Genomic DNA, 24,677 nt, shown 5'->3' on the forward strand with positions numbered 1-24,677 from the left:
TTCACTTGCAGAAGGAAAAAGGACTCAGAGGAATTCTGCTTCTCTTTCCCACCTAAACTCAAAATTAATGGCATTTTGAACAAAGTCTTTTAATTGCAGAATTTAAAAATTCATGCTCAGTTATCTTATTCAATATTTTAAAGTTACTATGGCATCTATCATTTGAAAGAAGCACAGAGATGAAATTTACACCTCCACTAACTGGCCAGGACCTGTGCATCAGATGGTCAGAGCAGGGAGAAGACGGGCACGTTCTAATCTCCAAATTCTCCATTTATCATGGGATTTCCTGAAGCCGGGCCAGCATCCATGTTTCAATAAACACCACCAGATGGACTGACTCACAGAGGACTCCCCAGTCCTTTCTTTCTGTTTGGTCTTAGAATCACCTCTTGACTAAGCATGTCTCCTCTCTTCATATATTTCCTTGTACTTACAGATGGGCTGGAGGAGGAAAGGGCAACCCACTCCAGTGTTCATGCCTGGAGAATTCCATGGACAGAGGAGCCTGGCAGGCTACTGTCCATGGTGTCACAAAGAGCTGGACACGACTGAGCGACTCAAGCATGCACGCCCATGTGGGGACTTCTTCATTGCTGTCCGCCAACCTTTTTCTCATTTGTTTGTGGATGAAACACTCTTCAACTGTCCCCTCCTGCCTGTGTGTACCATCTCCATCTGGTTCATACATCTCAGAACTGGAGCAGATTTGAATCGCTGGAAGGAGAGGAAGGTATAAAGCCTGTTCTCTATTAATTTGTCCACACGCACAGATGCGTATTCCTTCTGTGTTGCTGCCATCGGCAGCCGTTTGCTGTAGCTCTCACCCCAGATGCTTCCAGAATGCCGTAAGGGTACTTGGTATCCAGGATGTTCTCTGCTGTCCTCCTCCAAGGCAAGAGGTCATCACTGCACCCATTTGGCATCCCGTTGTATCCGATGCCCACGATTTTGTTTTCTGCATTCACGATGCAGGCACCGACCTGGGAATTTGGATCTTTGCTCCTCTGTGCTGATAAGAAGGCCACCGCCATGAAATACTCAGGCCATTCAAGATAGTCATCACGTTTTCTGCAGGGAACTTCGCTCATGCTGGGTCTGTAGGCCAGCACCCGTCCCCGCCGTCCCGCCGCCGTCCCGCCGCGCGCCCCAACAAAAGAATTTTTAGCATAAGTGTGTCCCAGGCAATATGCAGGATATACTTATACTAAAAAAAAAAAAAATGTTGTTTATGGACTTCCCTGGTGGTCCTGTGGCTAAGATTTTGTGCTCCCAATGCACGGGGGCACGGGTTCTGTCCCTGATCATGAACTAGATCCCACAGGCCATGACTCAGAGTTCACATGACACAACTATCAAATAAATAAATTAAAAAAAAAATACTGTTTATCTGCAATTCACATTGAACTGGATATCCTGTGCCTTATTTTGCTAAATCAAGCAGCCCAAGAAAGGAGGGTCTGCACGAAAGAGGGGAGATGTTCATCTTCCACGTTGCACTTCTTTGTACTGTTTGCGCTTTCAAGTGTTTATAAAATTTAGGACTTTTTTAATGTGAGCAGGAATTATATGAGACCTGAACCATTCCTGTGGGTTTGTTTTCCTCTTAATTCTTTGTCATTTTTGTACATTTCTGAATGGTTAAAGACATCTTTTAAGATTTAAAAAAAAATTCAGCTCAGTGTAAGTAGGAAAAAAGAGCAATAGTGAAGCGCTTTCTGGATTAACAGATGGGGGAAGAAAGGGTTAAGGTTAAATACGGAAAGTGACCTGAAAATCAAGGGCTGTTTGAACAGTAAATGAACTGAAAGAAAATACCAGAGATGGAAGCAGAGCCAAAACACGGCAAGAGTGGAAGTAGAAACAGCAGTGGGAAGTCAGCGTCAGGTGGCCGCATGGTAGAACTCCACGTCTTATTTTAAATAGCCCTGAATGTTCCCCAGTATTTATTTAAGCATGACTCTTATAAGATAAACTGCATCTCTCTCATTCCTATCATTCTGGTTTCAACACTCTCATTGCACAATCTATCTGCAGAATACAGACAATCCTGAATAATTTACACTTTGCTTCTGTGACTCTGGAATTCACACATTTATGAATTTAAGATTTTCGCCCGAGGCTGAAAATAAATATTTTCTCTGTCCTTCTGGACAGCATTTCAGTCCTTGTCAGGCAGCCGGAAACTTTCCCCTGGAGGCTGGACAATTGTCCTTCAGCCCACAGGGACATGCCAGCCCCAGTTGGACTCCCAGAGGCAATTCAGAAAGTCGGGTGAACATTTTCCATGAAATCCTGTGGGAGCATCATTTATCTTTTTCAAAACTTTCTTGGAAAAATTTCCTTGTGAAAACCCAAAAAAAAAAAAAAAAAGTCATTTTGTAAACTGTGAAATGTGGCATGCACTGCACTGCTCAGGAAGGAGCTGGTCTGGCCAGGCCAGGAATTCTGGAAAGTTCTGTCTGCCTCAGGCTGATTTGTTTGTTCTGTACACTGGCCCTTGTGGTTGGGAATTCACAGCAGCACAAAAGGAGCTTTCTTGGAGTGAAGAGAAATATCCCAGAGGCCTGGATAACAGGGGGTGGTAATGAAGCCAGTGGCTAAAGCGGCATGTGTGTGTGTGTGTGTGTGTGTGCGCGCGCGCGTGCGTGCGTGCACGCGCGCTCCGTCACTTAGCTGTGCTCAACTCTTTGCTACCCCATGGACTGTAGCCTGCCAGGCTCCTCTGTCCATGGGATTTTCCAGGCAAGAATACTGGAGTGGGTTGCCATTTCCTCCTCCAGGGGATCTTCCCCACCCAGGGATCGAATCCGCGTCTCCTGCATTGGCAGATGGGTTCTTTACCACTGAGCCAGCCAGGAAGCATGAGGTACCCATAACATGCATGTCATCTGGGTTGCATCCTTGGGAGCCCTGGGGTTGGGTGGCCCAGTGTGAGAGCATCCTGATGAAGTCTGCCTTTATCTGGTCCCCGCTTGTTCAAGGCTCGGAGCATGAAAGGCTAGGTGGGACACAGTTCCTCTCATTCCTTCCACCTCTGGTTTTCCTCCTTGATGCAGGAAACACATCACTTCCACTCCCTGGAACCTGGAGCTTGGCACAGGCAAGGCTGCTCCTGCCCAGAGACCTCCAGGGGCCCAGAGCAGAGACCCAGGAGGAAAGGGTAGAGGGCACCTTGAGACAGCGGACAGGCCTGGGCTCACCAGCCACGCCTTCTGTAGCCCAGCTCACCTGTAGAGGGGAGCACCCTCGCTAACACCAGGCAGACTGGTCCTCCAGTTCCATCCACAAGTGCCATGCACTTGAGAAATGAAACAAAATGACCTCTGGGTGACATTCAAGACACAGTGGGAGACTTCCCTGGTGTACACTGGATAGGAATCCACCCACCAATGCAGGGGACAAGGGTTCAATCCCTGGTCTGGGAAGAGTCCACATGCCGTGGAGCAACTAAGCCCGTGTGCCACAACCACTGAAGCCTGAGTTACAGCGCCTGTGATCTGCAACCAGAAAAGCCACCACAATGAAGATCTAGCACAATCAAAACATGATAATAACAAATGAATTAATTGATTAATTTTTTAAAAAGATGTCGGGGAAAAATTGCACAGGGTGAAGGGCCCAGAACTTGAAGCTAAGCAGTCTGGGTTTGAATCCTAAACCATCACTCCTAGCTGTGACCCCAGGGAGGGGCTGAAAAGCTCAGTGTCTCCATCTGGAAACTGGAGATGGAACTTCTGCCTCAGGGCGTGACAGTTTCATTCATGGGCACACTTAGAGCCATGGTACATTCCAGGTGTCCTCTGAGTACAAGTTGTTGCTATTCTTACAGTCAAACAGGTCATCTTCTTTGGCAAATTTCCACTGAAAAAGTCAGAGAAAAACCGGATGAGTGTCCACACAGAGATCAGCAGACCACCACCTCTGACGTAGCCAACACTACAGGGCAAGGAGCTTGATAAAAACTTGTTCTTTCCTTGGATGTGATCCTCCTCGGCTCTCTACGTCCTTCCCCTTGGAAGGCTTCCGTCCACCCTCGGAAGGCTAATGAAAGAGCAGGGGAGGAGAGTTCCCTGGTGGTCTGCCTGGGGCCTGGGTTTGATCCCTAGTCCGGGAACTAAGATCCTGTAAGCTGGACAATGCAGCAAAATAAATAAAAATAAAAACATCTGACAATATCCAGCACTGGAACACACACACACAAAGAAAAAGGGCAAGGGAAAGATGGCAGTGCCCAGTTTGTGCCAGGCAGCTAATGGGGGTGCTGAACAGCCTTGGTGACCCGTTTGCTTTCTGCAGTGAACTCAAGCAGGTGCAAGTATTCAAAGGCTGAATGAAAATGCCAAAATGCATTTGAACCAGAAACCATGTATTCATAAGAAGGGGCTCAATGCAGATGGACAAAGATGTAAAAAGTTGTACCCAGCGTACGAGGCATTTCAATCCCCCATGACAGAAGTGGATGCCAAGTATCCATCTAACACGGTGGTTCCAAGCTCATGTTCTTGAACCAAAGGCAGTGTGTTCAAACCCTGACTCTCCTGCTATCTAATTGTCTGATGTTGGGAAAGATGTTTACTCTCTCCAGCAGTGCTGCCTGGCAGAACTTTCTGGAGCTGAGGAAATGGTTTGCATCCAGGTTGGGCTGTGTGTGGAGCACTTGAGACATTGGCTAGCCCACACTTTAATTAATTTATGCTCAGTTTTGATTTAATTAATTTTAATTTATCAGCTGCACTGCTCTTTACGGTAGCCTCTAGCCATATGTAACTTTTTTTTATTGAAGCTTTTGAACTGTGGTGTTGGAGAAGACTCTTGAGAGTCCCTTGGAATGCAAGGAGATCAAACCACTCAATCCTAAAGGAAATCAAACCTGAATATTCATTGGAAGGACTGTTGCTGAAGCTGAAGCTCCGATACTTTGGCCACCTGATGCAAAAAGCTGACTCACTGGAAAAGACCCTGATGCTGGGAGAGATTGAAAGCAAAAGAAGGGGTCGGCAGAGGATGAGATGGTTAGATAGCAACACCAACTCAGTGGACATGAATTTGAGCAAACTCCAGGAGATAGTGGAGGACAGAGGAGCCTGGTGTGCTGCAGTGCATGGAGCCTCAAAGAGTCAGACAGGACTTAGCAACCTAACAACATTGTTGGTTTACAGTTTATATATATTCTTTTTCACACTCTTTTCCATTATAGGTTATTGGACGATATTGGGGATAGTTCCCTGTGCTATCCAGAGGTCCTTATGGTTTACCTATTTTATGCATAGTAGTATGTAGCTGTTAATCCCAAACTCTTAATTTATCCCTCCCTCCTTTCCCCTTTGGTAACCATAAGTTTGTTTTCTATGTCTGTGAGTACATTTCTGTTTTAAGTAAGTTCATTTGTATCACTTTTTTAGATTTCATATATGAATGATATCATCTGGTATTTGTCTTTCTCTGTCTGATTTACTTCACTCAGCATGATAACCTCTAGGTTCATCCATGTTGCAGCAAATGGCATTATTTTGTTCTTTCTTATGACTGAGTAGTATTCCATCATGTATATGGAATACATGAATCAAACTGGGATCTCCTGCATTGCAGGCGGATTCTTTACCAACTGAGCTATCAGGGAAGCCCATGCATATATGTACCACATCATTATCCATTCATCTGTCGATGGACCACATGTGACTATTAAAATTGAATTAGCTAATTTATTTGATTTCATAAGCCTCTGCTTTTCCTCCTCTGTAACATGGGTAGAATAATAGTATCCACTTCACAGAATTAAATGAGATAAAGTCTGAAATGGGTCAAGTTCATGGTAAGCATTTAATAAACGTTAGCTATTATTCTGGTGAATTTTCCTGGGTACATAGTAGTCTCTCACCTCCTTGCCGGAGGCTTTCTGTCCTCTCGTGTGACTCGTTCATTCCACCTTGGGGAGGCAGAATAGCAGCCTCCCAAAGATGTCCATGGAGTACTCCCCAAGCCTGTCAATCTGTTAGGTTACAGGGCAAAGAGGAATTAAGTTTACATGTGGAATTAAGGTGGCTAATCAACTGACCTTACAACAACAACATAATTTTGGACTGTCCAGTTGGGGCCATTGTAATCATAAGAGTTCTTAAAAGATGGAAAAGGGAAGAAGAGAAGGCCAGAGGGACATGGCATGAGAAAAGACTCAAATGGCCATTGCTGGCTTTAAAGATGGAGGAAGGGGTCACGAGCCAAGGGACAGGACAGGCTCTAGAAGCAGGAAGAGTCAAGAGACAGATTCTCCCCTACAACTTTGGAGCCAACCCTGCTGACACCTCAGCAGGTGAGACCCATTTAGCTCAGTGAGACCCATTTCCAGACTTCGGACTTCCAGAACCGCAAGGTAATAAATGCATGTTGGTTTAAGCCTCTAAGTCACAGCAATTTGTTACAGCTGAGGCAGGGGATGAATACAAGCGCTGACTTGCTGATTCTGTGACAAGATTGCCCGCCTGGCCCCAGTGAACCTCCAGCAGCGTCCACTTTGGATCTGACTGGTCAATGTCATGGTTAATCACAAACCTATAAATCAGATGGAGGCAGGAGGGGGGAACCTGAAAGACCTCTTATTTAAAACGTCTTTTCTGCAAGAGAAGGATCTGTGTTCCATTATGTTTTCAAAGTTCCATTTATATGTTTCAAGTCCGTTCTCCTCTAAATGGTGCCGAATGAATTTTAGTCCCCAGTGCACACCCTTTGGAGGACTGTGGGGTTAAATGAAAAGAAATGGACAGTGGGTGTGTGTGTTTCCTTGCAGTGAAGTAGCCCTTTCTTTGCCAAATCGCTTCTCCATTTCTGAGACACCCTCCAAGGAAACAGGGCCATTCTAGGGTACCTTAGATGCCTTAAATCCAGAGGGATGATAAAGGTGGTGGTGGTTGGGGGAGGGGAGGTTGTACCAGCTCCAGGGAATCTGGCCTGACTCTGGGAGGAGGGAAGACAAACCCGCAATGACTTTCAACTTTTGGTTCTGTATCTCTCCAGCTCACCCACATCCCCTACCACAAAGGTATTCCTCTTCCCCACTCCAAAAGCACAACTTGGCTTCCAAGAAACAGAGAAGCAACATTTTGTACCAGATTCTGCTTGATCTGGTCAAAGATCAGATGCACACTTTTCAGCAAAGCAGGAATCATACTGCCAGTTTCCCAGATCAGCCTCGCTTCTAATGTCAGGAAAGAAGATACAAATCCACAACCCTTTACCCACAGATCTGAAATCCAAACAGGGCTGAACACTTAAAGTTTCCTCATCACTCATCTGCATCAAAACCTGAGCCAGGTCACTGTAATGTGACATGGTTTTTATTTATCCAGCTTAGTGTGACAGCTTCTCAAGTAGCTCTGCTGGGAAAGAACCCACCTGCAATGCAGGAGACTTCAGTTAGATTCCTGGGTCACGAAGTTCCCCTGGAGAAGGGATAGGCTACCCATTCCAGTATTCTTGGGCTTCTCTGGTGGCTCAGATGGTAAAGAATCTGCCTGCAATGCGGGAGACCTGGGTTCGATCCCTAGGTTGGGAAGATCCCCTGGAGTAGAGCATGGCAACCCACTCCAGTATTCTTGCCTGGGAAATCCCATGGACAGAGGAGCCTGGCAGACTCCAGTCCATGGGGTGACAAAGAGTCTGACATGACTGAGCAACTAAGCACAGCACAGCACAGTGTGACTATTCCTACAACTTACTGTGGAAAATAATGTGCTATTACAGAGTTCTTCCCCAAATCCTGACTGCCACAGGCAAGACCCACCAGTGGATGCTACAATCATTGGGCCAAAGTTTGAGGAGAAACAGGATATTTGCCAGGTCTCCAAGAGTCTCCCCCAGTAGCATTATTCATTACAAAGGGAAAACGGTGATGTTACAAGGGAGAAAGTTGCTACTTTAACCAAGGGATCAAGGTTAACATCACTAGCAGGAAGACTTATGGACCACATTTGCCTTGGCTATGATGCCACAGAGAACAACTCAACACTGTCCCTCTGGCTTTCTTGCCAAAAACGTATCTCATTTTAAAATGTATCTCGGGACTTCTCTGATGGTCCACTGGCTGAGACACTGACCTGCCAATGCAGGGGACTGGGGTTCGATCCCTGGTCAGGGAACTACATCATACATACCACGGCTGAGAGTTCGCATGCCACAGCCAAAGATCCTGTGGGCCGTAACTAAGACCCAGAGCAGCCACATAAATAAATACTCTTTAAAAAATAAATAAATGAAAATAAAGTGAATCTCATGTTAGGGAATTCCCTGTCAGTCCAATGGTGAGGACTCCATGCTTCCACTGCAGGGGGCACCAGTTTGATCCCTGGTCTGACCACTGAGATCGCCCAAGCCACACAGCGCAGCCAATAAAATAAATAAATAAATAATTAAATGTATCTCATTTTAAATCTCTAAATTTAAATTGAGACACATCTTAAATACACTTAAACGTGAATGTATCTCTGTTTTAAACATGGGAAAACATCAGACAACACAAACCGAGGGCCGTTCTCAAAAATCACTGACCTGCACTCTTCAAAAATGTCAAGGTCAGGCCAGACCAGAAAAGACAGACACTGTCACAAGGTTAGAAGAAACCAAAGAGACCCCCCCAGCTCACTGCACTGTGAGATCTCAGGAGGGATCTTGGAACAGTAAAAAGACATTAGTGGAAAAACTTGTGAAAATCGGGTAAGGTTTGTTGTTCAGTTAATCGCATCCTATTAACATCAATTTCCTAGTTTTGATCTTTGAATAAATGTGTAAGATTTCAATATCAGGGGAAGCTGGGTGAAGAGTATATGAGAACTCTCTGTGCTATTTTGCAACTTTTCTGTAAGTCTAAAGAAGTTATTCTAAAATAGAAAAGTTCTTTTTTTTTTTTTTTTTGAAAGAAGGGTTAGGCTACCTGAGGAGGGAAGGAACTAAGGATTTATACATCAGTTGCCCAGAGACATTGAGGGCTTCTGACTGGGTGGAGATCCCCCAGCACTTCCAGCTTGCTGGCTGGGCAAAGCGACCTACCAGGTTTCGGAGAAGAGGTTTCAGGCAGTGGCAGCTAGAAGGTGAGCGAGTCAATGGCCAACTGAGAGACATAGATGGGGCCCTGGGCAGCATCCCCTCCAGACGCTCACTCTGAGAGGCAACAAGAACAGTTTAGGGGCTTTGAGACTATCTATCTCTTCCTTCCCTGCTGGCAGTCTTTCCAATCCATTTCTGTATTACCAAATAGCCATTCAACACTGACCCCTTCCCTTACTGGAAAGGACCTGGTGACCTAGCCCCTTCATCCGTGACACAGTCGTTTGTCTTTGGGATGTCTACATCCTTGGGCAGAGGATGGAGTCTTCTTGTTATTTTAGAACAAAACTCAATATAAAGTTCAGTAGAGGAACTTTCCTGGTGGTCCAGTGGTTACGAATCCACCTTCCAAAGCAGGGGACTCAGGTTTGATCCCTGGTCGGGGAACTAAGATCCCATATACCTCAGGGCAACTAAGCCCATGGTCTGCAGCTACTGAGTCCGTGCACTCTAGAGCCCAAGTGCCACAGATAGAGAATCTGTACACCGCAACACAGAGCCTGCACTGCTACAAAGAGACGTTGTTGTTCAGTCTCTAAGTCGTGCCTGACTCTTTGCAATGAAGATGCCACTTGCCAAAGGCTTGACGCAGCCAAATAAATAATAAAATAAATATTAAAAAAAAAAGCTTCCACATACCTTAAGCCATTTTCTCAAAAAGTTCAAAAGATAATGAGTGGTCAGTTAAGCAAACAAACCACAAAACACCGCCATGTATTCAGAATTCCATCAAAGCATGTAAGTCCGGACTAAAATCAAACGAAATAATCTGTGACAAGGGATCGGTCTTTCTTTCCACTGCACCTAAGGAATCATCGTTCCCTTCATTCTAGAATCCACAGAAAGTAAGCACATTGTGTTGTCAGCTTAACTCAGACAGCACCCACAGGCCCCCGGCTCTGAGTTATGGTCTTTTCTTAGGAAAAGTCACCTCTTTGTGGATCTAACGGTACATTTATTTTTGAAAAGAGGGGGAGTTCCTTATATACATTCCCAACCTCTGTTTTAAATTATTGCTTCAGACCTTCCTGCCAAACCCATCATGTATAAAGGGACTCATGGCTAAGTGTGTAAATAATTTTTAAAATTCCACTGGTAGTGATTTGGAAATAAGAGGGTTTTTCTTTTCTTTCTTTCTTTCTTTTTTTTTCTTTCTTTCTCCCTGCTAGGGTTACTCAAGAATTTAACATTGTTTTAATTTGGAACACAAGTCAAGTCTATTAAAACCTCTTGTGCCCTGTATATAAAACTTGTGCTTTACATCATCATAAAGCTTTAGAATATTAAGTAATTGATTTAATTAAACAAGCAATTTTATTTTTTGCCCTCAGGCCCCACCCTGGATGTGAAAAGGTTTTATAAATTTCAAAGAACATGGAGACCTGGGGTCAATGTTATGGACCTAGGAAATCAAGGTCATCGCTCATGCAGGTAGATCAGTGAACAAAGGCCTGGGCTACCCCCTGGTTTAGGCAAATTTGAGAGCCTTTAAATATCCTTATTTTATCATAATAGGATTTGATCAAGCAGAGAGCTGATGCTTTTGCTGCCCAACTTTCATGCATTTTCTTTTCGAAAGGCTCTTAATTTCCTTCTATGGTGTCAGTCCCTGACTAACTCCAATAATAAAGGATACAGATGGGGTTTCCTGCAGGGATCCAGGGACCCAAGGCCACAGTGATTGGTTCAGGGGGTGGTCATGTGACTGAATAGGAGCCAATGAGAAGCCACTGGGATGTGGATGGGCATGCTGGGACCAAGGAACTTCCTCTGTTTTTTTGTTTTGTTTTGTTTTTCTGAAGCACTAGATTTGGTGCTGCCATCTTGTGACCGCCAGGGGTGAAAGTGCCAGGGGCACCAGGAAAAGCTCAAGGATGGACTCAATGAGGAAAAGATGGGGCCAAGAATTAGGAAGAAAAAGAGAGGGGGAAAAAAGAGCATCCTACTTATATAGTTTAGACCCCTATTTCCAATTATGCTCAAAGTCAGCAGTTGCAGAGAGATGAGACAAGAAATTATTTTTAGTGCTTAACCCAGTTGGGGTTTCTGTCATTTGCAACCGAAACAGACAGAAGCCAGTTTGTCTGGGAAATTAACAAAGCAGAGCCCTAGTAAGTTAAAAATTACTCCTGAGATGTACTATGTCAGCTTCTCTCTTCAACCATCGATGTTGCCTGAAGGATCGTGAGGCTTCTCTCAGGGTTGGGGCGGGAAGGAGATCGGCCCTGGGATTTCTTTGGAAGGAATGATGCTAAAGCTGAAACTCCAGTACTTTGGCCACCTCATGCGAAGAGTTGACTCATTGGAAAAGACTCTGATGCTGGGAGGGATTGGGGGCAGGAGGAGAAGGGGACGACAGAGGATGAGATGGCTGGATGGCATCACTGACTCGATGGGCGTGAGTCTGAGTGAACTCCAGGAGTTGGTGATGGACAGGGAGGCCTGGCGTGCTGCGATTCATGGGGTCGCAAAGAGTCGGACATGACTGAGCAACTGAACTGAACTGAACTAAAGGGCTCTGGGCTCTGATTCAGGGGTGACTTTGGACAGTCACTTCCTCACTCTGGTACTTAGTTCCTAAAAGAGGAAGTGGATAAGGTGATCTTTCAAATGCCACCTCCACAAATGTTTTTTTAAAAGGAACTTCCCTGGTGGTCCAGTGGCTAAGACTCCATGCTCCCAATGTAACCCAGGTTCTATCCCTGGTCAGGGAACTAGATCCCACATGCTGCACCTAAGAGTTTACAAGCCACAGCTAAAGATCCTGCATGCTGAATGAAGAGTGAAGATTCTGTGTGCCGGACCTAAGACCCAGTGCAGCCAAATCAATATTTAAAAAAAAAAAAACCATAAAGCAATATACTATTTTATCCACACACTTGTTATAAAGATTGAATAAAATAATATATTCTAAAGCAAAAACTAAAAAACCATAAAGTTGTAAATTATTTATTTATTTTTGGCTGCCCTGGGTCTAAATTTTTAAAAACTAAATAAAAATTACATTAAAATGAAATAAAATGCCACCTCCAGAATGGTCCGATCTGTGATTTTAGAGACTGTGATGAGAGATCACAAATCTCATGATACTACACATGTGCATGCACACACACATATATACTCACATACTCATGCACACATAGACATAGACAGATACACACATACATACACACACATAAATATAAATACATACACACAAGTCTCTCCCCCAACACACCCCTTATTCCACAAACTACTCAGTCTTCCTTTGTAGGAGTCACTTCTCTCTGGAGCCTAAAGACGGGGTGACCCCCTGAACCCCACAGTGGCACAGAGAAAGTGGGGCACAAAAGCTGAGGCAGCACTTGCTTAACCCACACAAACCCCTCAACCCCATCTTAGAATGCCCATGGGAGGAGCAGAAAAGGTGCGTATACAGCATTCCACACTTGAATTCCTGGGATGCCCCTATGGAAAGTTAAAGAACCTTCAAAAAAAAAAAAAAAAAGAGTCCTCCTTCATGAGCAAGGGAATCACTGCGGCGACCACAGCACGCTGCCTCTGGGTGATGCCCAGCGTCTCTCCAAGTGTTTTCCGGTGTTTCTACCCCTGGTCATGTTTGTAGAACCAACTCTAATTCTAACACCTGCTCAGTTTTAAATCACTGAGATGCATAGAATGACCTCCAAAGATGCCAACAGGGCATTAGAAAAACCCAACTTCTGGTTTAAATAAATTTTAATGGAAACTGAATCCCTTTGCTGTACACATGAAACTAACACAATATGATTAATCAAGTATACTCCAAAAAATACAGAAAGTTTCAAAAAAATGTTTAACAGAGGGAAGTGGAAATAGCAGGATATACTCTCAACTACATACCCACCCACACATATCCACATACATACACACACACACACACACATACACACACACACACAGCATGTACCTGTACTGGATGGCAGGTATACATCATATATTCTGCACCACAAAGAGCCTTCCGCACACCCAGCCCCACTCACATCCCCTGGAAACTGCTTGTGGGCCACCCCTCACATCTGGAGACCCACACACCAGCAAGGTGGTCTATCCCAGGCCCAGGATATTTGGGCAGGGATTCTGGGATCCCGGGTACCATGAAATCTGGGGTCCCGGGTATCAGGAGTTGTCTGGAGCCAGGGCTGGGATGAGGGTGGGGCAGGGGAGAGGCTTCCTCTCACATCCACCCTTGGACTCGTGTCCTCTGAGGGGAGAGCCTGGACAGAGTCAGCTCCCTAAGTCCCAGACCCAGGGCAGTCCCCCTACAGCCCACATCCAAGTTCAAGGGCATTACTGGCCCCTGGGCACCCCCATCCTCCCCCTTAGGACCATCATAGAACATCATTTAAAAACCAGAGCCCTGGGACTTCCCTGGTGCTCCAGCGGTTAAGACTTCACCTTCCAATGCAGGGAATAAGGGTTCCATCCCTGGTCTGGGAGCTAAGATACCATATGCCTTGTGGCCAAAAAACCACAGAAGCAATATTGTAACAAATTCAATAAAAGACTTTAAAAAGAAAAAAAAAAAAAAAGCCCACAGCCCTAAAGTATATATGTCAACCCTTGGCCCCCAAGCATCCCCAAAACACGCCCTCTGGGAGCCCTATTATTTGTTCCCTGAGTAGAGGCAGGCCCCCTCCCCTGTACTTCCCCCAGATACAGCCTCTTTCAGGACTAGACACCCAGAGCACAGAGGTTTCCTACCATTTGGAAGAACAGAATTTCAGTTTCCTCTGTCACAGCCAGCTTCAAAAGCATGGGGACAAATTGATTTTTCCAGGACTTCCTTAATTGTCCCAGAGAAGCACTTGAATCTCCTCTATCTGATTCTATTTTCAGAGATCTGTTTCTCGGGGCACCTCTGACCCCACTCAGAGGCTGGCAAGGAGCCCTCTGCCGCTTTGCACTGACATGAACTGAGGTTTCAGGAGGAGGGGATGGGGGTCTGAGGGACGCCTGCCATGCATGGCTCCCACCTTAATGCAACTAATCGTGGTGTCTGCGGTTTGTAAAGTTCTATTCTTCCCAGGAACACGGAGCTTACTTCTCTGTTAACCTCATCTACTGGCACATCTGTCAGATGAGGGAACAAGGCAATATTTTAAAAGGAATCACTTGTGTTTTTAATTAGTTAATTTATGGCTGTGCTGAGTCTTCATTGCTGTGCTCGAGCTTTCTCTAGTGCAGGTGAGCGAGGCTACTCTTCATTGCAGGGCACGAGCTCCTCACTGCAGTGGCTTCTCTTGTTGCGGAGCACAGGCTCTAGGCACATGGGCTCAGTAGCTGTGGCACATGGGTTTAGTTGTCCTGCCGCATGTAGGATCTTCCCGGATCAGGACTCGAACCCGGGTCCCCTGCATTGGCAGGCAGATTCTTTACTAGTAAGCCACCAGGGAAGCCCCAGGATAAGACATTTTTAACAGCAGACTGGAAGCAGACCCCAAATCTCAAGTCCCATGGGTCTGGCGCACTGTTATATCTGAGGGGGCAAGGCTGCGTTGCTTGGGTATCAAGGCAGAGACCCACCTTCCTCTGGCATTTTTTCATGGGCTGTCCTGGGGGAGGCTCAAATTGAGTTAAATAAGCCATTTTTTTTTTCTAAACCAAATACCAAAGTCACTTTCACGGAACTTAAAATTGCCCTGTGACCATGGAGTGGTGGGGGCAGGGGTGGCTGGGTGATGCTTGGCTTGGAAAAAGGCTGTGATGAGAAGATATGGGAGGAGACACAAGAGAAAGCCTCGGGCATGAAATGGTCCCACTCTTGGATTCACCATTTGAAAGTGAGCAGACAATTATTTCCACTGGAACCCAGAGAGGACTGAGAGTCCCAATTTTCCTACAACGCAGGAAGGAAATTGAGACTTTCAGTTCTGGTTCATTCACTTCAGCTCAGAATCACTCTTCGGTTGGAAAACTCCTGTGGCCTTTGCAGGTTGAATTTTTATGCCTGTATTTCTGCCAACTCCCTGTGCATTTAGCTCCAGACCTTTCCCCCTTCGGGCTCCAAACTATTGTTGCAAAATTATCCTTCTGTTGGGAATTTACGATACCTCTACCCTTTGAAGGTCTTCCATCAGATACTTTGACTGTAAAAAACTAACTGTTGTGGACTTCCCTGGCAGTCCAGGGGTTAAGATGCCATGCTTCCAATGCAGGATGGTGCAGGTTCAAACCCTGGTCAGGGAACTAAGATTCCACATGCCGCACAGCCAAAAAAAAAAGTTTAAAAAACAACCATTGTTTCTAGACCTCTGTCGCTATTTATGGACTTACAGGGTATCAATTCTTATTGAGATGTCCAGGGTACCAGTGTCTATATACACATTTGTCCCCCAGTTAGTTGTTCCTCGGACTCAAGTCAAGGATGCTGTGTTTTAGGGGAGGAACAGGATATATGACTGCCCCATGGTGGGTTATTACATTTGCTTCAGATCAGCACACACTTCAAACCCTGAGACCGTAGACAACCCTCCATCAACCTCCAAACACAGACCCTCATGGAAACTCACAGACTGCCAATCACTGGCCCACGTGGTCCCCCATCACCCATCAACACAGGACATCTCCACAAGGAAGCATGGCTGTGATGAGTCCTGTGCTTAGTCGCTCAGTTCTGTCCAACTCTTTGCAGCTCCATGGACTGCAGCCCACCAGGTTCCTCCATCTGTGGAATTCTCCAGGCAAGCATACTGGAGTGGGCTGCTATTTCCTACTCCAGGAGATCTTCCTAACCCAGAGATCGAACCCAAGTCTCTTGCATCACCTTCATTGGCAGGGGGATTCTTTACCACTGCTCCACCTGGGATGAATCCTGGCCACTGTCAAGCAGAAGACAAGTGTATGCTGGGAAAGACATAATTCATTTCATGCCAATTCTTTTCATTTCCTTGTTAAAAATATAAAATAGGAAAAGAATCTTTTTGGAGGGAGGGAAAGAGGTGGAGACAGGGAAAGTCAAGGTAGAATCTAAACCTATACTGCCAACAATTGCTATTTTCTGGAACAGAAACTTGGCCCCTTCATACTGTTCCATATATTTGTCAAAGTCATCCTTCTCCACAACGCATGTTCCCTGGCAGCCACCACCAGGAATACAGTCCTGTCCCTTTGGAAACTTACTTTAAAACACTCTCCATGTCCTACTTAAATGTTAGAAAGTCACAGCTTCCCCGACCTGGAAACAGAGAGAGATTTAAAAAGATTCTTATCATCCCACTATTTTAAGACTTATATTAGAAAAGATTCGCATGTGTCGCCGCCAGGTATAAAACAAAGTAGCTCTGTAATTTGTACGGTGAAAAAATAATGCACATGTTAGGTCCCCGACACATTCATTGAAGTAATTTAACCTGTGTTAATTTCCTCAGGCAGGAGGAGAAGAGGACGACAGAGGATGAGATGGTTGGATGGCATCACGACTCAATGGACATGAGTTTGACTAGGCTCCAGGAGTCGGTGATGGACAGGGAAGCCTGGCGAGCTGCAGTCCATGGGGTCGCAAATAGTCGGATACGACTGAGCAACTGAACTGAACTGAACTGAACTGAACTGAATTTCCTCATCTGGAAAAATGAGCATAAAAGTGTTTGCCCTGCCAAAGCAGAAATGCATGATAAGCAGAGAGGCCATTTCAATGACTTTCCATAAATAGCCAACCTTCATGAGATACCTTTTTTGTCACTTAGCTCAGTCATGGTGTTTTCCAGTGAGTTACTGCTGCATAGTAAGCAGGTCCAAAACAAAGGCACTTAAAAGAACCATTTGGGGCGTACCCTGGCAGTCCAGTGGTTAGGAACACAACTTTCACTGCAAAAGGCTTGGGTTCAATCCCTGGCTGGGAACTAAGATCTCACATGCTGTGGGGCAACTAGTCCCGAGTGCCATAACTACTGAGCCTGCACTCTAGAGCCTGCGTGCCCCAACAGACAATCCCACATACCACAGCGAAGATGCCACGTGTCACAACTAAGATCCTATGTGGCCAAATAAATAGTTTTTTTTAAAGAGCCAGAACCATTGAATGAGAATTTCTGAAGACAGAGCATGACTACTTGAAAGAACGGATCTGTAGCATCACAGATGTTCATAATATGCCCAACTATTGTTCCTTTTTTTCTTTCTCTCTTACTTTCATTCTCCTTTTTAAATTCCTCTATTTTTCTCCAGTTATTTTTTTTTCCTTTCATTCAACAATATTTGATTGAGTAATTGTCCAATTCTAGGCCAAAGTCTAGAAGAAGTAAGAGATAATCACATAATCTTCAGTTCAGTTCAGTCTCTCAGTCGTGTCTGACTCTTTGTGACCCTATGGACTACAGCACACCAGGCTTCCCTGTCCTTCATCAACTCCCAGAGCCTGCTCAGACTCATGTCCATTGAATCGATGATGCCATCCAACCATCTCATCCTCTGTCATCCCCTTCTCCTCCCACCTTCAATCTTTCCCAGCATCAGGGTCTTTTCCAATGACTTGGCTCTTCGCATCAGGTGGTCAAATATTGGAGTTCCAGCTTCAGCATCAGTCCTTTCAATGAATTTTCAGGACTGATTTCCTTTAGGATGGACTGGTTGGATCTCCTTGCAGTCCAAGGGACTCTTAAGAGTCTTCTCTAACACCACAGTTCAAAAGCATCAATTCTTCAGTGCTCAGCTTTCTTTATAGTCCAACTCTCACATCCATGCATGATTATTGGAAAAACCATAGCTTTGACTAGATAGACCTTTGTTGGCAAAGTAATGTCTCTGCTTTTTAATATGCTGTCTAGATTGGTTATGACTTTTCTTCCAAGGAGCAAGTGTCTTTCAATTTCATGGCTGCAGTCACCATCTGCAGTGATTTTGGAGCCCAGAAAAATAAACTCTCTCACTGTTTCCGTTGTTTCCCCATCTATTTGCCATGAAGTGATGGAACCAGATGCCATGATCTTCGTTTTCTGAATGTTGAGCTTTAAGCCAACTTTTTCACTCTCCTCTTTCACTTTCATCAAGAGGCTCTTTAGTTCTTCTTCGCTTTCTGCCCTAAGGGTGGTGTCATCTGAGTATCTGAGGTTATTGATATTTCTCCCGGCAAACTTGACTCCAGCTTGTGCTTCATCCAGCCCAGCATTTTGCATGATGTGCTCTGCATATAAGTTAAATAAGCAGGGTGACAATATACAGCCTCGATGTACTCCTTTCCTGATTTGGAACCAGTCTGTTGTTCCATGTCCAGTTCTAACCGTTGCTTCTTGACCTGCATACAGATTTCTCAGGGGGCAGGCCAGCTGGTCTGGTATTCCCATCTCTTGAGGAATTTTCCACAATTTATTGTGATCCACACAGTCAAAGGCTTTGGTGTAGTCAATAAAGCAGAAGTAGATGTTTTTCTGGAACTCTCTTGCTTTTTGATGATCCAGTAGATGTTGGCAATTTGATCTCTGGTTCCTCTGCCTTTTCTAAAACCAGCTTGAACATCTGGATGTTCTTGGTTCACATACTGTTGAAGCCTGGCTTGGAGAATTTTGAGCATTACTTTGCTAGTATGTGAGATGAGTGCAATTGTGCAGTAGTTTGAACATTCTTTGGCATTGCCTTTCTTTGGGATTCTTTGGGATTGGAATGAAAACTGACCTTTTCCAGTCCTGTGGCCACTGCCAAATTTCCTGGCATATTGAATGCAGCGCTTTCACAGCATCATCTTTTAGGATTTGAAAGAGCTCAACTGGAATTCCATCACCTCCACTAGCTTTGTTCATAGTGATGTTTCCTAAGGCCCACCAGACTTTACATTCCAGGATGGTCTGACTCTAGGTGGGTGATCTCACCATCATGATTATCTAAGTCATGAAAATCTTTTTTGTATAGTTCTTCTGTGTATTCTTGTCACCTCTTCTTAATATCTTCTGCTTCTGTTAGGTCCATACCATTTCTGTCCTTTATTGTGCCCATCTTTGCGTGAAATGTTCCTTTGGTATCTCGAATTTTCTTGAAGAGATCTCTAGTCTTTCCCATTCTGTTGTTTTCCTCTATTTCTTTGCATTGATTACTGAGGAAGTCTTTCTTATCTCTCCTTGCTATTCTTTGGAATGCTGCATTCAAATGGGTATATCTTTCCTTTTCTCCTTTGCCTTTTGCTTCTCTGCTTTTCTCAGCTATTTGTAAGGCCTCCTCAGACAACCATTTTGCCTTTTTGCATTTCTTTTTCTTGGGGGTGGTCTTGACCACTGCCTCCTGTACAATGTCATGAACCTCTGTCTGTAGTTCTTCACGCACTCTATTAGATCTAATCCCTTGAGTCTATTTGCCACATGATCTTAATAACAAGTATATCATTGCAAACTGAGATCAATGCTCTAAAGCATGGGTCTGGGTCTGCAAACGTCTGCATAAAGGGCCAGATAGTAAGTCCTGTAGGCTGTGTAGGCCACACGGTTTCTGTTGCGACTACTCAACTCTGCCATGGTATCAAGAAAACAGCCACAAACATTATTCACAGGAGCCAAGACATGGAAACAGCCTAAGTGTGCATCAATGAAAACAAATATATATATATATATATGTGTGTGTGTGTGTATGCGTGTGTGTGCGTGTGTGTGTGTATATATATATATATATATATATATATATATATATATATCGGAGAAGGCAATGGCACCCCACTCCAGTACTCTTGCCTGGAAAATCCCATGGATGGATGAGCCTGGTGGGCTGCTGTCCATGGGGTCACTAAGAGTCGGACACAACTGAGCAACTTCACTTTCACTTTTCACTTTGATGCATTGGAAAAGGAAATGGCAACCCACTCCAGTGTTCTTGCCTGGAGAATCCCAGGGACAGGGGAGCCTGGTGGGCTGCCGTTTATGGGGTCGCACAGAGTTGGACACTACTGAAGCGACTTAGCAGTATATATATATATATATATATATATATACACATACATACATAAAACAATGGAATATTACTCAGTCTTCCAAAAGAAGGAAATCCTACCATATGCAACAGCAGAGATGGACCTGGAGGACATGATACTAAGTGAAATAAGTCAGGCACAGAGAGACAAAGACAGCATGAACCCAAGTATATGAGGGATCTAAAACAATAGTCGAAGTCACAGTAACAGAGAGTAGAATGATGCTTGCCAGGGACCAGGGGGTTAGGAGCAAGTGAAGATGCTGGTCAGAGAGTGGTTCTGGAGCTCGAATGCACAGCATAGTGACTATAGTTAATAACAACATACTGTATACTTGAAATTTGCTAAGAGAGTAGATCTCGAGTGTTCTCACCACACATATACAAAGAGTAACTATTTCAGGATGGATAGATTCTTTAGCTTGATTGTGGTGCTCATTTCACAGTGCCTACAGATAGCAAAACATTATACTGTTTTGCTAATATATACAACCCAAATATATACAGTTTTGTCAGTCATACTTCAGTAACTCTGGGGAACATTTTTTTGTTAAAGGGAAAAGAAACCATACAGAGACAATACATGGACAATACATAAACCAATGAACGTGGTGGTGTGCACACAAAACTTTATTTACAAAAGCAGATGAAGGGCCAGGTTTGGCCCAAAAGCTGCGGTTTATTTACCTCTAATCTGGAAGAACTTGATCTACTATGGTATGGGAAGAAGAGAGAAGGGTCTTTCCCTGAGGAAGTGCCTTTATTAATAAGGAGGTGTTTACCAGGTGAAGGGATGTACAAAAAGACGGTGGGGACAGGTCGAAGAGGAGGCGTCATTGGAAGAAGTTTAAAAAGGCCAGTTTGGACAGAGGGAAAATGGATCAAGGGAAATTAGCAAGAAATGAGATTGGGAAGAAGTTGACAGTGGCCAAATCATGCAGGTCTTGGTAATCATGTTAAAACTGGGAGAGCTTTGATCTCAAAGCAATGGAAAACCAAAGAAGGATTTTAAGAGTTAAGGAGAAAAAAAATAGTTACACATAATTTTCTTTTCTCTCAAGTAGGTCCCATATTGACATATCTGAATGAGCTGAGGTTGCATTTTTCTCCCAAAGAGCTAATTTGTTACAGAAGAGAAGGTGATGGTGATGCTAGAGAGCTGGGGTGTCACATTTTGGTGGTCTTTACAACCATGGAGGAAGGTCTCAGAAATAAAGTCACACATTCCAAGGGATCAAAGAGGATAACGTATGGAAAAGTACTTTGTCAAAGTATTAAAATGCTTCTCAAGCATAAGGTCTTACTAGTCAAAGTTGGTACTCTGGAGGGATTCCTTGAATAATTAACTAATTGGTCTCATATTTCTTACCCTGGATTTAAAATTTGTTTTTAAGTATTTGGCTCCAAAGGTTTCTAAACTATTCTGTTTCATGGTGTTAATTTTTCCATTGTCTAGACAGCTGTAGCTGTCAGACAGGATTATCAGGAGGAAAGAGGCGATTTATGACCGAAAGTCAACCTTCTCAGCCAACGGAATTTACATATTAACGACCACTGTGGCAGCTGTCATAAGAAACCTTTACAAACTAAACCTTTTCATGTTTGTGCATTTCTGGAATTTGGCATTGGGTAGATATTTTGCATTTTTAATACACACAAAAGACCTTCTAATAAAACCTCACAGAAGAGAGATTGATGAGTGTGTACTTGGGGGACGTAGAGGGATCTGGGCTTAATTTTAAAGGATACATCAACTTTCTGAAGTCTTATAAGAAATAAGATGAATTCTAATGTCCTTTTTAAGATGAGGAGGGAAGGGAGGCATTCTATGGCCACTTTGCTTTGACAGACTCAAAGGCAGAAAATGTACCCATTAGAATTGGGTCATCAAATTCAGAGTAAGAGGAGCATCAGAGGTCACACTATTTTCTGCTTGTACCCCTTTTCCTGGTAAAGAATCTTCCTGCCAACACAGGAGACCCGGGTTTGATCCCTGGGTTGGGAAGATCCCCTGGAGAAGGAAATGGCAACCTACCCCAGTATTCTTGCCTGGAAAATCCCATGGACAGAGGAGCCTGGTGGTCCATGGGGTTGCAAAGAGTCGGACGTGAGTTAGTGACTAAACAACAACAAGCCCCTTCCCCCATCCCCCAAATGGGTGTTCCATTCCTGCGGAAATATCTCTGTTGATAAGGAAGGAGCTCACTGACTTCCTAATTGGAATAACTTCTTTCTACAAATGATACCTTCTTTATTGAAGTTTCCATTTATTGGTCCCAGATTCAGCCTCTGAAGCCAGTGGAAGATGCCCAGCCTCTCAGATAGAATGTTCTTCTGCTTCCTTATCTTTACTGGGGAACATCCCTTCAAGGCCTCAAAGTGGTTGCTCACCTCCAGCCTCAAGTCCCTGGTGGAAGCAAGGTGAAAAGAATAACGAGGAAGAGGAGTGGTACTTAATAGGAAAAGCAACACAATCTCAGAAGTCTCCATTGGATTTCCACTTGGAGCTCATTAGCCAGAACTGAGTCATGTGACCACCCAGTACGTAGGTTCTTTATATACAGATATAGGGTGCTGAGACAGAAGTGTCAAAGGCTTTAAAATGTTCTCAACTTCAATGTGGCAAGCACCTATCCTGGACAGAACTTTGTGTTTAAGGATGTTCATTCCAACAGAAGAACATGAATGCCCACAAATAATAAAACAGGGCTTCCCTGGTGGCTCAGTGGAAAAGAACCCACCTGCAATGCAGAAGATGCAGGAGATGCAGGTTTGATACCTGGGTCTGAAATATCCCCTGGAGGAGGGCATGGCAACCCACACCAGTATTCTTGCCTGGAGAATCCCATGAACAGAGGAGCCTGGTGGGCTACAGTCCATGGGGTCACAAAGAGTTGGGCATGACTGAAGCAACTGAGCACCCACACATGCAAACTGTTAGGACCAACCAGTGACATGAGGCAGACATTGAAAATGGCTTGTGAGGTTATATTCTCTGCATCTGTGACTCTGTTTCTGCTTTGCATGTAAGTTGATCTCTACCATTTTTCTAGATTGCACTTATTTCACAATTGCTTGTGAGGTCGGAGATAGTTTGTAATAGAACTCAGTAAGACATCCATTAATAGGAGAACAAATGAATAAATTATCTACTCATAGAATTTTATATTCATGCTGCTATTTTTTATTCATACCATTGAATTGTACTTCCTCAGCAACAACAAAGAAAAACTTTGCTGATTCATGAAGCAGCACAGACAAATCTCAAAAAAGACAGTGCAGAGTGAAAGATGGATAAACAAAGAAGAAAATACACTGGGCAATTCCATTTACTGCAACTTCAGAACAGATAATAAAAGATGTGGGAATCAGAAGAGTGGTTGTTTGGATTGGACAAAGGGGAGGCTAACTGAAAAAGTGTTCAAAGGACCTTTCTGGAGTGCTGGAAAGAGCCTAGAGCTTGACTGTGATAGAGGTTACACAGGTGGTTATATTTGTAACATACATTTTTTAAAAAAATTAATGTAAATGTGTATTAATGTATACATTTTAAAATTAATTTTTATTGGAGTATACTATATGCCCGAAATTCAGTCAAGGCAATATACAGGTTGTGCGTACATGCAAAGTCACTTCAGCCGTGTCTGACTCTGCAACCCTATGGACAGTAGCCCACCCGGCTCCTTGGTTCTTGAGGATTACAGAAGATCTTCCCGACTCAGGGACTGAACCTGTGTCTCCTACATCTCCTGCATTAGCAGGTGGGTTCTTTACCACTAGTGTCCCTGGGAAGCCCACAGTTACAGGTTAATATTCTGTAACCCCCTAGAGGCTTCCCAGGTGGCTCAGTGGTAAAATATTCTCCTGCCGATGCAGGAGAAGCAGGTCTGACCCCTGGATCAAGAAGATCCCCTGGAGAAGGAAATGGCAACCATTCCAGTATTCTTGCCTGGAAAATTCCATGGACAAAGGAACCTGGTGGGCTATGATACATGGGGTGATCTCCAGTACTCTTGCCTGGACAATCCCATGGACGGAGGAGCCTGGAAGGCTGCAGTCCATGGGGTCGCTGAGGGTCGGACACGACTGAGCGACTTCACTTTCACTTTTCACTTTCATGCTCTGGAGAAGGAAATGGCAACCCACTCCAGTGTTCTTGCCTGGAGAATCCCAGGGACGGCGGAGCCTGGTGGGCTGCCCTCTCTGGGGCAGTGACTTAGCAGCAGCAGCAGCAGAGGTGTTGGTCGCAAAACATTATGGATGTAGTAAATGCCACTGAAATTACTCACTATTTATTTATTTGTTTGTCCGCACCTGGTCTTGGTTGTGGTATGCAGATTCTTCAATCTACGTTGGGGCATTCGAGATCTAGTTCCCTGACCAGGGATTGAACCTGGGCCCCCTGCATTGGAAACTCAGAATCTTAGCCATGGGGCCACCAGGGAGGTCCCTGAATTGCTCACGTTAAAATGGTTAATTTAAAAAAAAAAAAAAAAAAAGGTTAATTTTACATCATGTGAATTTCACTTCCATTTAAAAAAAAAATTTAAATGATGGTCATGTCCAAGGGGAGAGATGATACGAGACAGATGATGTCGACTGATGGTTTTTATCATCCTTCCCTTCCATTACCCCCTTTGCATTTCCTGCAGTGAGCACACATTAGCTTT

At 44.3% G+C, this 24,677-nt stretch overlaps 2 protein-coding genes across 2 annotated transcripts in view; both read right to left on the reverse strand.

The window, feature by feature from the left end:
• The window catches only part of LOC129630309 (uncharacterized), a 213,439-nt gene that overhangs the window by 96,122 nt on the left and 92,640 nt on the right, over positions 1-24,677 (reverse strand). Inside the window, exon 5 of the mRNA XM_055550818.1 lies at positions 3,615-3,864. The gene's annotated coding sequence lies outside the window, so the exon portion shown is untranslated. Of the gene's footprint in view, positions 3,865-24,677 lie in introns of the transcript that reaches the window.
• LOC129630311 (deoxycytidylate deaminase-like) lies at positions 668-1,129 on the reverse strand. The gene has a single exon (XM_055550820.1). The coding sequence runs from the start codon at positions 1,089-1,091 to the stop codon at positions 753-755; it is 339 nt and encodes a 112-aa protein (XP_055406795.1). The 5' UTR covers positions 1,092-1,129; the 3' UTR covers positions 668-752.

The sequence above is a fragment of the Bubalus kerabau genome, chromosome 16, assembly GCF_029407905.1.
Source record: "Bubalus kerabau isolate K-KA32 ecotype Philippines breed swamp buffalo chromosome 16, PCC_UOA_SB_1v2, whole genome shotgun sequence".
Taxonomy (NCBI): Eukaryota; Metazoa; Chordata; class Mammalia; order Artiodactyla; family Bovidae; genus Bubalus; species Bubalus kerabau.